Source organism: Herpailurus yagouaroundi, unplaced genomic scaffold (genome assembly GCF_014898765.1).
Source record: "Herpailurus yagouaroundi ecotype Mexico unplaced genomic scaffold, PumYag 28, whole genome shotgun sequence".
NCBI lineage: Eukaryota > Metazoa > Chordata > Mammalia > Carnivora > Felidae > Herpailurus > Herpailurus yagouaroundi.
In genome coordinates, this window is record NW_024412376.1 from 36,159,822 (window position 1) to 36,178,437 (window position 18,616).

Consider the following 18,616-nt stretch of genomic DNA (forward strand, 5'->3'; position numbering starts at 1 on the left):
AAATAAATAAATAAATAAATAAATAAATAAATAAATAAATAAATAAATAAATTGTTTAAAGACTGTATTAATCCTTGGGGCGCCTGGGTGGCTCAGTCGGTTAAGTGTCCGACTTCGGCTCAGGTCGTGATCTCACGGTCCATGAGTTCAAGCTCCACGTCAGGCTCTGTGCTGACAGCTCAGAGCCTGGGGCCTGTTTCAGATTCTTTGTCTCCCTCTCTCTGACCCTCCCCCGTTCATGCTCTGTCTCTGTCTCAAAAATAAATAAACATTAAAAAATAAAATTTAACGACTGTATTAATCCAGTTACTATATTTATCTCCGTCTACAAAAGAAAGTAACAAAAGTTGCTACATTTAAGCTCAATGTTCCTCACTGTAGCAAAGCTTTTCAGACATAGACAATTTTTCCATTAGGGAAACAAGTGTTAAATGGAATCCAATAATAAATAATAATGAAAATGACAGATCTTGGCTTGATGCTACGTCGTATTAAATAAGTCACAGATACCACTTAAGATAAAGATCCCTAACTACTTTTGTGAACAACCACGAAAAGATTCTTCACTCTCCATCCCTGGTGCCTTGATATCAATAGTAAGCTCCCTGAGAACTGGCCCCCAAACATGCAATCCTTGTCCCCTGATCAGAAATATTCCCGAGCCTAGAAGGGATGAAGGCAAAATCAGTAGAGACTGCCTTTATAGCTCCTCCCTCTGGACTGCTCATGAGGTGAGGGCAGAGTTCTGAAAGTACACTCTATTTTATAACAGAAATAGAATACGGTAGACTTCTGTGTTTTGTTCCAATGTCCTTCAGAGATTCATGGTGAGAGTTACAGCTCTGTACTCTGAGCCGAAGACAGTCCCATGTGTGTGGCATGGGATGCAGAAGAAGGGTGAAAGCTGGTGAGTTTAACATCACTAACGATCTTATATTCTAATAACATAAGCCAGGTGGCAACATTTCCAAAAGTCTTTTACAAAACATCCAAACCCCTTTGTTAAATCAACAACAAAATCATGGGACAAGAGGGAAAAACTTACTTACATGATAGGGAAGGACTCCATACGAGGAGGTATTAATAAATAAAGAACTTTCAATGCTTCCTTCTTCAGTAGGTAAGAAAATAATTCTGAAGGACGTTTTCCCCATTGCTGGAATTACCTGAAAGAAAGGTACCAAATTAGCCATTGGGAATGGCCCTCTTTAAAAGATGTCTTTCAGAGACTTTCTTTTTGACAATTTCTGTGAACAGATGTCTGCATATCTGTACCCTTGATTCAGAAGTATCATGAATCCTTAGGAATCCCCCAAATGGAACAAAATCCAACAATCTAAGAAGGTATCGAAGGACATACCACAGACTTACAGCAAGGCAGCTGCCGAGTGCTTTCACTTCGGATTGGGAACCCTGTGCCCTCACATCCTTCCTTTTCCCTCCTCTTCTGCACCCACGTGTGTTCAACGGCCTTTATCGAACACAGTTCTAACCTTACTTAAGTAGAAGGAGCCACTGATGTACAAACCTGGCAATACCTAATAAAAATCGGAAGCTGCATTTATCTGGACAATCATAAACAGAATAGTGCACTTCCTCTTACACCATTTCCTTGGTCTTATATTTAAAAGAAAAAAAGTATATCAGGTAGACATCAGTACACTAAATAAACAAATAAATAAAACCCACCAATGATTGGGATCTTCAAAGACCACTGAAATCTACACTACTAGAAGACCAGGGTCTGGAGCTCTCTGTACGGTGAGAATTAACTTTATAAGGAGCCATTCACTGCCTCCTACTCCTACACTTAGAAAGGAGTCCAATTCTAGTCAGTGTGCCAGGCAAAGAGACCATGACTATAAAACTTGTATTAATTACTAAATGCTTCAGCATTTGTAGTCATTTCAAGACACATAATACTATATTTCTTTAACCATGAAAAAGTCCTATTAAATACACAAACATTATACTTTGTTTAGACTCTACACTTTTTTTTCCATGTTTTTTTTCCATGTAGATACCAAGAGCCACCAAAATTATGAACAACTGAAAAAATAAATGCTAAAGCAAACACACAGAAGGGAAGAGTTTGGGTAGCAGAAAAGGGGGAGACAGGGAGCAGAAAGTAAAAACTTCAGGCCAAAGAAAGCAAGAAAATCTGGCAGCCTGCCACAGCATAGTTTCCAAGAGTACATCAACACTTACCCTGCAATGAACAGGAGGCACATGAAAATGTCTAGCAGCTGTAAACACTGAATTCACCACGACCTCACTATCCCTACTAGGGTTATAAGCATAGAGAATCTTTGCTGCAGGGTGACCCAGGAACCTAGGAGGGGAACAAGGAGAAAAAAAACACAATGTATTATGTGGTTCTAAATATAGCTATCCATCCACCCATCCCTCCACCCACACACATTGTATATATACTTTAATCCCAGAAAGCTGTTGATGTTCGTTAAAGTTAAAAGCAACAATTATTAAATCCTGTTATTACTAAAACATTCAATCCACAAAAACTTTTTAAAGAATCCTTTCTTTTACAAGACACACTTAATGCCAACCAATGGTAACGCCTCACTGACTTTTGTGTTAGAAGAATTCAACACACATGGGCCATTAAATGCTTGCAAATACTCAGAGTAGGAAATAGGTACTCGCTCTGACTCAAATGAAAATATGTTTAGGTAAGAAACTGTACTCAGAAAAACCCAGTTTTTTTAGGGTTTCTTCTCTGAGTAATAAGTTTAAAGAGGCTTTCCAGGGGAATGGATTTCAACTCACAAAGGGACTTTATCAAGCCTTATGAAAGGAAAACTTAATTGTTGCTAAAGACCATTCTTCTGAGAAAAATGAAAACTCAGCAGCACTTTCTAGCACTTGCTCTTATCCATTCAAATCATGAGTCCTGTAGAAAACCCTGATGAAAGCTTTGGCTCCTCCCTCCACAAACGGGCACACACAAAAGGTTTACACACGGCTCGAAAACACTTGTGCACTAAGGTAAGAATGTCTGCTTTCCAGCAAACACCCTGAGAAGGACGCCCATGTTAATTCTTTCTTTCCTCTGCTTTCTATCCACAAGCTAGCAAAGGAACTGCAAGGGAACAGAGAGCACTCTCTGGCCAACCTACCTGCCATGTTCCCTGGAATCATTTACCTCTGATTCCTACTGCCCAATACCAAATTCATTCCACTTAACTCACATTGTCATAAACAGAGAGCCAGTGAAAGTTTCACTGAAGCCATTTCTCCAGTTTTAATGCCCTCAGTAGCAGAGACCCAAATATACCGCTCTCCTAAATATGGCCTAGAAATAAAACTATATTTTAAGTTCAGCAAAAATTTATCTACCTTATGCTTGCGTTTCTCTGATTTTATTGACTTCTCTGATACTAAGAATTGTGTGTTTTAAGGAAAATTAAGTGCGTGCTGTCTGTCTTACGTGTAACTGTGGGATTTCCAAACTATTATGCCACTGCCATCAAATCTCTCACATTCTTCTTCCAGCTTTCCTCCTACTTTTTTTCAAGATTTTATTTTGAAGTGATCTCTACACCCAACATGGGGCTTGAACTCACGACCCCAAGATCAAGAGTCGCATGCTCTACAGACTGAGTCAGCCAAGCCAAGTGCCAACGCCCCCACTACTTTTAATCACAAGTCTTAACTGAAGGTTTAATACAGCCAATGTGTTATTTTCAAAAACGGGTTCTTTACACCCAGTGATAAATAAAATATACATCAGTGTGATCAAAACCTTGATTTTTTTTTAGTGTTTGTAGCTAATACAACTAAAAATATTTTAGACTACGATGAGCACAAAAGGTCACCTCAGGGAGTCCTGCTTGGGGAGGATGGGGCTCACATTTGTCTTTTCCTTCCATTAAATTAAAAAAATAAAGACTTCCATGGTTTTAGGTTTTAGGTAAATAATACGATTCAATCAGCAAAGCTATTAATACTTGTCCTCAAAGCTTTATCCCCCATTCATATCACTGGAATATAAGATTTTTAGTTCAAAAAAATACAAATGTTTCCCAGACGAAAACACATTAAAAAATCGTACTGCAAAACTGCAACTCTAGGGAGCCCAGTGACTGTGTTCCCCCAGAAACCTCACCAGACCTGACCCAGACCTGGTTACCACTGGGCTATTTTTATTCTATGTTTTTTAATTCTATTTTTAAAAGCGTTATGAGGATAAGAATTTCCTTCACTAGTGACAACTGGAAGGTACTCTTTAATTTAATACTACGAAAGAATGATTAAAATCTTTTAGGAATGATTAGTACTTTTAATCTCAGGACCAGTGGGATATTAACCCTTAACAACAAATCCTACAAAGTGGATTGTAGGCAGAAGGCAGCTGGATAACACTCCCCTGGTTCTGCATCCCAGAGGAAAACCAAAGCTATGAAAAAGGGATGGGGTTTGCCCAAGGTCAACTTCAAAATAAACAATAGCAAAAGCTGAACAAGGGCAGTGAAGAAATCAGAAGGAGAACACTTGGGCTGAAGTTTGAATCTAATGCCTATAAATTAGACCATTTGTTAAAAGTAAGGTAAAACTTGACTAATTTTAGAAGTGTTCTAATTGACTACAGTTTGTTATTGAGACTTTTTTAAAACTTCAGCAAAAATAACTTATTCCCTTAATCGTATCCTAGATCTCGCTTATTAAAAAAAATAGCATGGTATGTGCTGACTTAGAAATGAGAAGACAATTCTAAGATTTATTCTGTTACTTCTAGCAAAATGCCCTTGGGCAAAATACATTACTTCTTAGCAAGAAATACATAAGCATCTGTAGTCCATGCTCAAATATAGAGATATTTGAAAATCTCACACAGACACACACGCACGCGCCTCTCTGTATGTGTGTGTGTCACTCTCTCAGATTATACCTACCTCCACTAGTCCACTATCCTTCTAGGATTGATATAAAACTCAACTGACAAGAGACATGATTGTACTTTGAGAACTATAAAGTACTACATACACAAAACTGTATCATCCAAAGATGATTCAAGTCTAAAATGTAGTAACCTTTTTGGGGGTGCCTGGGTGGCTCATTTGATTAAGTATCTGACTCTTGGTTTCAGCTCAGGTCATGATCTTGCAGTTCGTGAGTTCGAGCCCCACATCGGGCTCTGCGCTGACAGCAGAACCTGCTTGGGATTCTCTCTCTCCCCCTTTCTCTCTGCCCCTCCCCCGCTCGCTCTGTCTCTCTCAAAGTAAACTCAAAAAAAATTTTTTTAATGTATAAAGATTTTAAACATTTGTTTTTCAACCTGCTTCCAGTTATGGGGACCAGAAAATGATGCATATAGCTAATTAACATATGTTGCTAATACATCTATACATTCATGTACATTGATCACAGGATTTTTATCTTACCGAAGAGTAAACATATTATAGATAGCCAACATACTATGAACTGGAGTTGTCATCCTGATCTAATTGTACTTACTATATCCATTTTATTACATCTACCAATCTGTAATATATATATTTTTAAAAGTAGGTCCTGCACTAAAATTTCTTTTTATGATAAAGACTGTTCACAAAAGCGATCCCTCAGAATTTGCAACCAATGAGGTTTTATTATAAATTCAGCTTTGAACGTTTCTTTACCTAACAGTAAAGGTGTAAAAAACTCAAACACCAAAAAGCAGACACCTCGAATCTTGTAAAATCAGCAAGCTCCCCTCACACTTTTCTCTCTTCTTCCTTTACAGAATCTCCTTTAAAAGCTCAACAAGAAACTTTTATATTTAAAGTTCATTCTTCCTTCACCTTAGGGCTAATCTTTTGATGATCAGAAGGAAAGGGAAAGAAGGAAATCCAGATGAATAAAGGAGGGCACACCAGGAGACCACCACTAACTCACCCCAGATGCTCTCCTATCACCACGCCTATTTCATTCACATAACTTCTCTTGTAACTCAAATAAGCTCTTCGTAAAACTGAACTGATGTTCCAGGCTGCTGAAATAAGCAGAGCTTTGACACCTAAAACACTCTTTTACTTCCATACCTGAAACTCCACTCACATGAAATTGCATCTATTCAGTTCTGCAATATTCTGCATCCGGGGAGTTTAACATTTTAAGTTTCAAACTTCAAACGCTTGTTAAGTGTCACAGCCAACAAGAGTCCTTAAGTCCCTTCTGCACAGTGTCACCATGCTCCTTATTTCTCCAAGTTCCCAGATTAGCCCCACAACCAACACTCAGATCACATTCCCTTCATCTTAATGGTTCTTAACACAATGCACTCAGCTTATGTGTGCTCTTCTCCACTTAACGTCTTTCCAAAGTCTTAACTGTGGTAACTAATGTTTGTACATGCAATTGTAAATCCCACAGCATCACAAGCAGTAAAAATAAGCAGATGAATCTAATTAAAAGAATCTAGGGGCGCCTGGGTGGCTCAGTGGGTTAAGCGTCCAACTTCAGCTCAGGTCATGATCTCATGGTTTGTGAGTTTGAGCCCCTCATCAGGCTCTGTGATGACAGTATGGAGCCTGTTTGGGATTCTCTCTCTCTCTCCCTCTTTCTCATTCTCTCTCTCTCCCTCCTTCTCTCTGCTCCTTCCCATTTGCGCTTGTGCAATGCTTGTGCGCTTGTGCATGCGCTTGTGCATGCTCTCTCTTTCAAATAAAAGAAAGAAAAAAAAAGAACTCAGAAACCATCAATATTTAGTGTTTTCATTATACAATAACCTGATTTGCTATAGAAAAACCAGGAGTTAATACTGACTTCTTATCAAATTCTAATCACTATAAAATATTATAAGGTATATTTATTAATAACTGAAGAAGTAGCTAAAACAATCTTACACTCTCCTTTTCACAAAAATATTCCTTTTAACAAGCCCCAGAATCAACATCCCTTATATTATTAATATACTTAAAATGTATTCAACATTTTATATATATTAATATATTTAAAGTATATATATATATATATACATACATATATATACATACATTATATATATAAAATATCCTGAAAGCAAACAATGCAAACAATACAAGTTATTAAAAATTACAAAGAAAAGATACTTACTGAATTCCAAAATCTAGAACTGATGGCTGAAAATGTAAGCCCTTTCCACTAAATAGTTTGTCTGAGAAGCTAAAAAAGAAAAGACAAGACAGATTGTTTTTTGTTGCAATTTTGAAACTTGAATGCTGAGTTAAGAGTATACACTTAGGCCAAGGGCTCTCACAAGATATAATTTTACTCCCCTATTGATGAGTCTGAACTAGATCTTAAATGTAAAAATTGAATTATTAGAAGTCTAATTCTATACTTGCAAAAATTTAAGATACTTTTAGATTATGGTTAGTATAACATATCAAAAGTACAGATTCTATAAGCATTCGACAAAAATGAGGAAGCAGTTAATTTTTAATATACATTTAATTTAGGTTTCATTTATGGATGAATTCAGATAATACGACTATTTTCATAAACTCCAAATCAAGACATACATGTAAGATGACTGGGGGTGAGGGGCTGGAGAGGGAAGGAGATTTGGCCTCTAAAGTTGTAACAGGGAAAGGATGGGAGCAGAGCCAGGGATGCCCCTGAAGGCTGAAACCATCCCCAAGTCCGTATTTTTAAGAACAATCATCACATAAAACCTCACGTGGCAGGTCACATCTTCAACAGCTATTAACCAGTTATGATGATTTTTCTTTAGAATCAAGACACATACCAAATTAACATACCAAAAAACAGAGTAAAATAAAAATATATGTATAACATAATAACATAAAATATATATATACATATACATAAACATACTTAAAGAGAAAATACAAAATATGTGTATATGTACTTGTATTATGTGTGATATATTATATACACCAAAAAACTATCAATGCTTCTGACATTTAAAAATTTTTTTTTTCAACGTTTATTTATTTTTGGGACAGAGAGAGACAGAGCATGAACGGGGGAGGGGCAGAGAGAGAGGGAGACACAGAATCGGAACCAGGCTCCAGGCTCTGAGCCATCAGCCCAGAGCCCGACGCGGGGCTCGAACTCACGGACCGCGAGATCGTGACCTGGCTGAAGTTGGACGCCCAACCGACTGCGCCACCCAGGTGCCCCAATGCTTCTGACATTTTAAAAGCCATGCAATCCAAAACTATTCAACTGGAGAAGCCCCTAAATGCAACAAGTGTAGCTATTTTCAAAGACTCCAGCAAGCTTTCTAAAATGCAATCTTTCCACTGCCTCCTCCCACCAACTAGCACTGCACCAAACATGGTCCCAAGATTGGTCCAGGAGTGGACATCTGAATTTCAGAGCTGCTGGCCAAAAGAAGCTTTGTGACCTTCAGCAAGCCCATCTCCCATTTTTCTTGAAGGTGCAAACAATACAGAAACCAGAAAACCCCTTCCAAAATCCTCATGTCATAGGAAGGATCCTGGCTGCAATCTTTCCTTCCTCCCTCCACTTTTCTGTCCCTATCTAAATCAAAGTGACATCTCAGTCTCCACCTGCCCAATTCCCACCTTTCTACTTGCGTTGAGCTTGAACAGATAAGAGGTATGTTGTTTACTGGCCTCCTAGGACAGGACTAACTCCATGACGATGTACAAAGAGGCCACTAACACACCCAGTTGCCTCCAGAAATGTTTTCAAGAGCCCCAGGAGGTGATGGATGCAAAGAAGTGCCAACATCACATGTACCACAGCCACCCCGCTCCAGATCGAGCTGGCGAGGTTTTAGCATTCCAGAAGGAAAGGAAAACAGGCAACTTCACATGCCAAAAATTATCTTAGAAAAGTCAGGGTACTGTATAAGTAATAAGTAAAACAGTTAATGATAGTCTCCTCCCGCGTACCAAAAGTGGATTTATCATCAGATTTCACACCCAACTTCTGCACGAAGACAAGGTGTTAAGGATTTAAGTAGCTCACTTGAGGTCACATAGCTATTAAGAGTCAGAGCCAGAATTCCCATGCAGATCTGTCGAGGCCAGAAATACGAAGCTGGTATGGAGTCGGGGCCTATTCAAGTTCACCAGACCTACCCAAGGAACCAAGGCACTCTAGCGGTTGAGTGAGGGTTTGAGCTTTAGCGGGCAGACAAACTTGGGATGCCAGGCCCAAAGCCACTACTCTCCAGTCCTGAATGGGTCAATCACTCAACTTCTCAAAAGTCTTAGCCTTACTATCTTAAAATGAAGATGACAACAGTATCTACCATATAGTTACCCTGAGGTTAAAATGAGATAATAATGCCTTTGCTTCGTGCCTGGCACATAGTTAAGTGCAATAAATATTAGATCATGTTACTAAGAGGAAGACTGTCATCTAACAAGAAAAGTAATGAGAACAGATGGAGAAGCCAATTAAGCCTGAGTCAGAGCTGACCTGGGGATTTAAAAGTCCCAAATGGGGAGCAGTAATTATCTCTGAATAGAACAGATGAAATATAAACCTTGCACCATCTCATATCATAACAGAGATTTTTAAATCCCACAATCAGGAAGTTTTACACACCCAACAAAAATCAGATATGAAAGGTCCAACCTACAGCAATAAAACTAGAAACAGACAGACTGTCTCTAACTTCGAAGAAAACTCTATTTCAATCTCATAATGGAGAAGTAAAACCATGTCAATATTTCTTCCTAAAAGTCACAGAACAGATTCATTTTTCTCTTTGGTCAGTTTCAGCTCACTCGACTTTACAATTTGGAAAGGAGAGCAAGTTACAAGGGGATTTAACATCATTGTCTAAGGTTAAAAAGGTAGTACTCGTAGGTAAAACCATTTTTTTTTTTTAATTTTTTTTCAACGTTTATTTATTTTTGGGACAGAGAGAGACAGAGCATGAATGGGGGACGGGCAGAGAGAGAGGGAGACACAGAATCAGAAACAGGCTCCAGGCTCTGAGCCATCAGCCCAGAGCCTGACGCGGGGCTTGAACTCACGGACCGCGAGATCGTGACCTGGCTGAAGTCGGACGCTTAACCCACTGCGCCACCCAGGCACCCCGTAGGTAAAACCATTTTAGATGTAGACACTGCTCTGGAGAGTATTCACACACATGCACATGTCCTCAAGTATTTGTTAAAGACTTTAGGGGGAAGGGGGCCTGGGTGGCTCAGTCAGTTAAGCGTCAAGACTCTTATTTCAGCTCAGGTCCTGATCTCAGGGTTGTGGGATCAAGCCCTGCATCGGGCTGAGTGTGGCACCTGCATGGGATTCTCTCTTCCTCTCTGTCTCTCCCCTCCACCTCAAAAATAAATAAATAAATAAATAAATAAATAAATAAATAAATAAATAAATAATAAAAAACATAAGGCACAAGTTTTTTAAAAAAACTTTAGGGGGGAAAAGCAGCAAACTGCCAAAAATTAGTCAACTACCAACACGTATTCTCAAATATCAGTGGTAGCTAAGAAATTATACTGTGTTTAAAGACACCAAGGTTTTCACTTCCAAATCCATGACATCAAAGTAACTTCAGCCTTAAGAGCTACAGCAATAAAAGACAAAATTCCTTCCCTTTGCTCCTTTCATTCAAAGTCAGCATTAACCTTTTCGCATGTGTGCCCTTAATACTGCTGATGCTTCTTTTACATCACAATTCACCTGGCCTCTTTCCCTCTTATGAATTCGCTTTGTCTGGCATAAAATAAACTCAGACATCTTGTAAAAACAAATTAGAAAATTATGCCACATATTTCTAATGTGTACCCTCCCCCCACCCCCCACCCCCGGAAGGTAATTATAAGGAAAAGCCCTTTATTAGAAGAGAAAGATAAAAGAGGAACCATTTTTCTTCTATTACAGGAGGGAGGCATAGGAGGAGAACGAGAGGTGACAGTAATCTGAGGTGCGGGGGCTCTTGTTTATATGGACCCCACCCCACACACTCTCTTAGCCCTTCTAAACACACCCACCGGCCGCAAAGAGCTGAATCTTTCCTCAGCAGCAGGACATGTGGATGAGGAATCTACACATTATTTGGAAAGAATATCATCACCTAAGATTACCTGACTTTTTTTCTTTTATCATCTTCTCTTTTTTGGAAACTTCAGCTAACTTTTTTCTTTGTATATAAAACAAAGAAACAGTTTTTTGTTGTTGTTTTTTTTTAAAGTGGCTGGTATAAGAGAAAAGAAAATTTCTCTGGAAATTAGAAGAGCTTGGTTCAGGTCCCAGATATGATATGAGCTCCCATGTGACACCAGGCTTCTGTTTTCTCTTCGACAAACTGAAGGAGCTGGACCAGACTGCATGGCTCCGGGATCCTTAGAAGGGCATTCAGATGCCCCGACTCCTTCTTCCTAGGAAAATTATATCTATTTGCTGATATCAGACACACCCATTAAAAAATTTCAGTCCAGTGACTTCAGTAGGGAATGAATTAACTATAGCCAACTGTTTAAGCCATTCAGAAATGTTATCTAACCAAATGTATCGTTCCAAACACAATGCTCCAGCTCCCTGGAAGGAGCAACAGGACCCAAGGACTGTGGACCAGGCCTCAACGGCTCATGGCAATTCAGTAAGGACTAGCTGCGCCGGGGCAGGTGACCAGCTCCAGGAAGACCCTCCCCTCAAGGTTACAATCCAGGAAGCCAGACAAGGCTCAGATGCCAACAAACAAAACTCATAGATCAAGAAAGTTCAAAGTGAGGGACAGAAAGCTCTGAAAAAGTCAGGAAAGGCTTAGGGTCGGGGGTGGGAGGGGGCAGGGGCCTCAAGGAACAGTCACCACAAATGGAAACTGAAGGGAGGCCACTCACAAAATGAACAGCAGCAGGGAAGGCACAAAGGCTAAGGAAAGCACAGGCCGCATCTGGAAAACACCATTCAGGCAAGGAAGACACACTAGGAAGTTGGGGCAGAGTCTCTGACTGGTGAAGCATATGGCAAGGGAGGTGAGCCTGAACAGTGAGGACAGAAGGGAGCAGACAGGAGGGCAGCCAGCAATACAGTCTTACTGGAGGACAAGGACATTGGGATGGTGCACGAGCCAGACACTCACCACAACACGCCATGAAAACAAGACTCATGCACCGTGGCTCTGCGCTGGGTCTTACCCCTAAAGGAGCCTAAAGGCTTAACCAATCTCTGGAGGACACTGCAAAGTTCCAGAACAGGGCCTGAAGAGGCTGGTATAGTCCTTTCTGAACAGGTAAAAAATAACTTCACCTTCCAGCAAGGATTTGAGAAACAATGGTGGCCACCTACAGAGAAGATGGAACTGTCTGGTTTTCCACATTCCTAAATGCACTGATTTCCATTTGCCTCTCAAAGCCCCAACATCTCCAGCTGCTGTCTTTTACATGCAAACTCTTCTAATACCTCCAGAGCATGGCCATGACCAGGCTTTAGCCACTGGATGAGTACAAGGACAAGAGGACTGGCTTCCCACACAGTCCACAGACCCTCTTCTGCCTCAAGGAAGGTAACAAAGGAGACCATAGCAAAATAATACCATAGCCTAGACTCTGAAGTATTCAAGGAAAGACATGTTACGCTAATGAGCTACTTACTGGGCTGTTCTCCTTAGAGTCAGGAGAATGTGAGTGCGCACCAGAGCTCAGTGCTGGGACTGCTGTAAAAGACCCACAGAGTCCACAAAGGTAGAGATTTATGCACTATTAATCCCCTTGGACTCTGAGAAAACACACACACACACACACACACACACACACACACACACACACACACACAACAAGTATTTTCAGGACTCAGCTGCTATTCCCAGGCCCCTGGGGGGGGGGGGCGGGGGCGGGGGGATTTAGTACTTTCCGTCATACGGCAAAACTGGGATCGAGTCCTACGCAGATACAAGAAGCCCCAGCCTAAGGCAGCCCTTCCTGAAGCCTGCCCACAGTTAGACCGGCCACTCCAGAGCAAGGCCTGCACAGTTAGCATGGGCGCTGCTCTAACCACTCCAGTGATCCAAGGGAACCCAGCCGCAGGCCTTTGGTGAAATGGCCCGAACCATGTGATTTATGAAGTAAGTTCTATAACTACATGGGTTATGAAATTCTACATCATAATCTTAGTACCACAAGTTGCTTTTGGCTCTTCCTTTTAACTTAAAAAATATTTCTAAGAGTTTACCGTGGCAGATATGATAGACATAAGCACATCTACTGAAGTTAGAACTGTCATTCTTCCTGGCAAAGTAACTACTGACAGATAATCACTTAAGGATGGAGGCAGAAACCAGTATTTTTCCCTAATGAATCCCCAACGAGTGGGGGTGGGGGGGGTGGGGGGGGGTATCATTTGGCCGAAGAGAAAAGTCCTTGGAGCAATCCTAGCAGTGGTCAAAGGCACCCTCACTGATAAGGGGATATTTGGCGCTTTAAACCAGCCCTACATGTTGATGGCCAGGCCTTCCCAAGGCCAGGACAAAAGTCCTACACACCAATCCATCCCTCGAGTTGCAAAGACGTTCTCCCAGCTCATACCACCCAGGGATGAGGTGTTCCTTCTCTCAAAGATTAATGCGAAAGCCGCTTTCTGGATGGAACCTGGGCTGGTTGCAGGCCCTCACCCATCCTGCCCTCTCCAGGATTCTCAGCATCCCCTCCTGCTCTTTCTCCTCCACTTATATATAGGAGATAACTCATACTCCTGTCACTCTGACCTGATTCAAGTCCCCTCCTTCCCTTCAGCTGTGGGTCAAAGTAGTAACGACAGCAAGTACACTTCCTGAACACTTACCAGATGTGTGTACCAGATGCTGTGCCCAGCACTTTGCTATCCTGTGTAATCCAAGGAACCCTGTGTGGCTACTATTAGTATCCCACGTCCACACCCAAAGAAACAGACACTTTGAGGGTTTCCACAACCAGCCAAAGCCCACTCCACTGCTGGTGGCTGAACGGGAATGAGCCCCTGGCTACACCGCCTCCCGAGTCCACGTCTCTGGGGTCCTGCTCCCTCACTCTACCGCAAATGCTCTTGCTGAGGTCATCAGTGAGAACAAGCTGGGAAGGCAAGTGCTGAGGCTACCCAATCTCCCCACTGGCTACTATCCTGAAGTGCCCCTCCTTGGTTTCTAGCAAATCTTGCCCAGTTTTCCTCCGCCCTCCGTGCTGTTGCTTCTCACCTCCCTGTCAGGCCCTTCTCCCCCACATTACTGTCTCCTCAGCCCTCCCTAAAGTCTCACTTTGGCCAGGCACACCTACCCCCTAGTTTTAGCTATCACCAACAGGGTGACACTTCCTCTAGGGACATCTGTCACTTCTTTCTCCAGCATCCATGTTTCCTTACTTCAACCACAGACTTCCCACTGTCACCTCTCCTGGATTCCGAAAGGGCCAATTACTAATACTTCTAGACCTGCCTGTAGCTAGAATGCTGGCATATGACCCAGAGTTGGCCAGTTTCACCTGCCTGAAGCGGGCAGGGCATCAGGAGATGATGCCACAAGGAAGGGAAGGAAAGAAAATGGAGAATCGTTCTGGGGGTAACCACGGCAGCCAGGCAGCATGGTTAAGTGTCAGGGACAACAGTGTCCTCGGCATCTGCTTCCATGGCACAGTTCTAGCTGTGGTTCTATCTGCTATGTCCCCTCTTCCATTCTTTGTTTTTCTCAGCCTGATTCTTAAGTCTTCCTAGAGATTCTGAGAGCTGCCCAACATCTTTTCAATAAATTCCTTTTTTTTTTTTTTTTTCCTGCTTAAATCAGCCAGAGCTGGTTTCTGTGGTCTGACTGATTCATTTCTCAAGACTGTGTATCTGTGGCCTGGACCCCTCTGCTGTGCTCCTGACTCGGGTTTCCAAATGTACCAGACACCATCCCACAGATGGCCCACAGGCACATCCAAGTGGAATCCATGGTGGAGTTCAACGTCTTGCTCAGACTCCCCATTGGATCACAGCACTGCACAGTAGTCCCTTATCCACAGCTTCGCTTTCTGTAGTCTGTTACCCACCATCGACCACGGTCCAGAAGTAGATAATCCTTCTTCTGATACACAGTCAGAAGGTCGCTACTAGCCTCATGCTACGTCACTTCACTTCATCTCATTAGGGTAGGTATTTTATCATCTCACATCATCACAAGAAGGGTGAGAGCAGTACAGTAAGGTATTCTGAGAGAGATCACATTCATACAACTTTTATTATAGTATACAGTTATAATTGTTCTATTTTATTATTGTTGTCGTTAATCTGCCTTTGTGCCTAGTTTATAAATTAAACTTTGTCAGAGGTATATATGATGGGGGGGGGGGAACAGCACAGTTGACCTTTGAACAACGCAGGTTTGAACTGTGCAGGCCCACTTATACACAGACTTTTTTTCAATAAATATGGTACAGTACTGTAAATGAACTTTCTCTTGCTTATTATTTTCTTAACATTTTTTCCCCTAGCTTACTTTACGGTAAGAATACAGTATATAACACATACAACATACAACATGTGTTAACAGATGGTTTACGTTATCAGTAAGGCTTCCGGTCAACAATAGGCTCTTTGTAGTTCAATTTCTGGGGAGTCAAAAGTTATATGTGGACTTTCTGCACACGGAGTAAGTGCCCCTAGCCTCATGTTGTTTGAGGGTCAACTGTATAGACAGAGCTTCAGTGCTACCCACAGTTTCAGGCGTCCACTGGGGCTCTTAGAATTTATCCTCAGAGGATACAGGGTCTACTGTACTCTCCTCTTGGTGAGTGGCAGCCTACCTGCCCAACCAGGAGACTTGTTGAGATTCTGACTCCTGTACTTTTCTTAACTCCACATGCAATGGATGCTGAGGACTCTGCTGGGACCTGGCACATTGACACCACTCAAATCTGTCCCCTCCTTATAGTGACACTAACAGGACCTTATATTCAAAAGGCATTTGCGATATTCTGATTTGTCAGTATTTACTCCTCATATATATTTGGTCTTTGACCACAGTTCCTGGCTGACAGGTCCCAAAACCGTTGGCATTTCCCAAGTGTTAAGGGGGACAAAGGTGTCTTTTGTCATGTTAATGGACTGTGGAACCCAACCACAGTGGGTGTGCTGGTTGCAGGGGAACCAACCTTGTGATTAGAGACTTGGAATTTTCGGCCACCCCCCCCCCCAAACTCCTCAGGGAGGGGAGAAAGGCGGGGCTGGAGGTTGATTCAGCCAACGGCCAATGACTTAGTCTACCCTTACTGTGTAATGAAGCCTCCACAAAAACCCAAAGGACTGGGTTCCTAGGGCTTCCAGGTTGGTAAATGTGTAGAGATGCAGAAATAGTGGCGCGTCTGGAGTAGGCATGGAAGTTCAGTGCCCTTTCCCCAGACTCTGCCTTACGTATCTCTTCATCTGGCTCTGGATTCTTATCCTGTACCATATTATTCAATAAACTGGTGAACATAAGTGTTTCCTTGAGTTCTGATAACTGTCCTAGCAAATTAATCAAACCTAAGGAGAAGGTCACTGGAAATACCCACCTGTAGCTGTCAGAGCACAGACTGGTGTCTGACATGGGGATCCAGTGGGGAGGGCGGTCTTATAGGGCTGACCCTTTAACCTGTGCAATCTCTGAGTAGGTAGTGTTAGAAGTGAGCTGAATTTTTGGACACCTTACTGGTGTCCTAGAGTTGCTTGGTGTTGTACGTGGGAACCCCCATACACACTGGCATTGGGTCTGGGAACCCAAAAAGAGCATTACCTTTGCATTTCAAAGAATTTTAAAATATATTATTATATTTACATATTTAATCATACCACAGTCCATATGCCATCAAGAACTCCTTTAGTTAAGTGGTTGAATTTGCAAAAACTTGTAAAAGAAAAGGAGAAATAAATACATAAATAAAAAGAAAAAGGCTGGTAATTAAGTCCACGTTTCCTAACTCCTGTTCCAACTTATGTCTTTATGCAATGTATGACTTCTCATCTATGTTTTAAAGATTCAACATATTGGGGTGCCTGGTGGCTCAATCGGTTAAGCTTCCAATTCTTGATCTCCGCTCAGGTCACAGTCTCAAAGTTCGTGGGTTTGAGCCCTGCATTGGGCTCTGTGCTGACAGTGAGGAGCCTACTCAGGATTCTCATTCATTCTCTCTCTCTCTCTCTCTCTCTCTCTCCCCGCCCCTCCTCTCTCTCAAAATAAATAATAAACATTTAAAAAAATAAAGATTTAACATATTTTCCTAGATTCTACTACATGTTAAGATAATTAAATGTGATTTTTCAGTCTGCAGAATACAAAATGTATTTTGTACTACCTTTCAGCTCTAGGACAAGTTAGGACGAAAAAGTAATTCAGTAGTAGATATCTCCAAGTAGTAATAGAGTTGGCCAGATGCTACACATCAGAAGTGGAAGCAAAGGCAGAAATTCACACGAACACTAAAGGGAACTGCCAGGCAGACTAGGGATGAAGGACTTTTCCTTCTCAATCACAGGGAGACAATGCAAGTTCATTCAATACTGTGGCTATTTTTAGAAAACCAACTCTGAGCTCTCAAAGTGTCCATATAACTTTAGATATTAGTTCTCTGGACATGAACTAGCTATTATTTAAAGTTCATCTATAACCTTTTAAGCAACTGGACAGCTACACTTATTCACATTATAAAAGCAGCAATGCTGTATCTCTGACCATTAACTTCTTCCGTCTCCCTGCATTAAGATATTAAAACAGCCAAGGCAGTGTGACCCAGGCCTCCAAAGATGAATAAGAGGCTGCCTAAGTTTCATGTGCCTACAGTGCTGCATATAGTACAAGGTGGAGCAGAGTCCGTAAGAGGGAAAAAACAGTGTGAAGCAGGTTAGGAAAAGTGTTCTGGATGAGGTGGCATGGAGTAGGGCTTGTAAGGCTGGATATGCCACCTTCAGGTAAAAGTGGAGGAGGGATTCCAGACAAGGGGAGAAACGCAAATGATGACACACAGACTACAGAAAGGCACGTAAAGTAAAAACTGACATATATAAGGTAACTTCTTGGAGTTTCTTGGTTGAAACTCTAAATGAAAGAATAACCCTATGTAACTTAAAATCCAAGGACAACATTTTAATTCAAACACTATGAACTGATTTTGTTATTTATTTATTTATTTTTTAACGTTTATTTATTTTTGAGACAGAGAGAGAGAGAGAGAGAGACAGAGCAGGGCAGGGACAGAGAGAGAGGGGGAGACACAGAATCCCAAGCAGGCTCCAGGCTGTGAGCACAGAGTCCAAAGTGGGGCTCAAACTCATGAACCATGAGATCATGACCTGAGCCGAAGTCAGACACTCAACTGACTGAGCCACCCAGGCACCCCTGAGTTTTTTGTGTTTTTTTTTTTTTTAATTTCGATGTCAACAATATATCAAAATAATCTTCAGGCAATTACAAAGACTTAGCAATACTGTTGGAAAAATCTAATGAAAAATGTCTACACTGTTCCTTGAACAGTCAGCCTCGCAGCTTTCTTGGCCAGAGCGAGTGAAGGGCCTGCAGCGTCAGCTACTGGGAAGGGCACGGCAATTGTCAGTTTTGCACAATAGTAACTTGTGTGTCCAGGCATTCCTGTTTCTCAGAATACCTGGGCCACGTGTCATTGTTCAACAAGGTCAAGTCTTCTTAGAAAGAAAGAAAGAAAGAAAGAAAGAAAGAAAGAAAGAAAGAAAGAAA

At 41.5% G+C, this 18,616-nt stretch overlaps 1 protein-coding gene across 3 annotated transcripts in view; it reads right to left on the reverse strand.

Annotated features, from left to right (window-relative positions):
- Positions 1-18,616, reverse strand: part of TMEM131L (transmembrane 131 like) — a 162,028-nt gene that overhangs the window by 83,199 nt on the left and 60,213 nt on the right. For all 3 annotated transcript variants that reach the window (XM_040472047.1, XM_040472039.1, XM_040472032.1), the window contains exons 2-4: positions 7,075-7,143; positions 2,209-2,332; positions 1,050-1,166 (exon numbers count right to left, since the gene is read on the reverse strand). In XM_040472047.1, the coding sequence (XP_040327981.1) occupies positions 1,050-1,166; positions 2,209-2,332; positions 7,075-7,143 (310 nt within the window). The remainder of the gene's footprint in view (positions 1-1,049; positions 1,167-2,208; positions 2,333-7,074; positions 7,144-18,616) is intronic.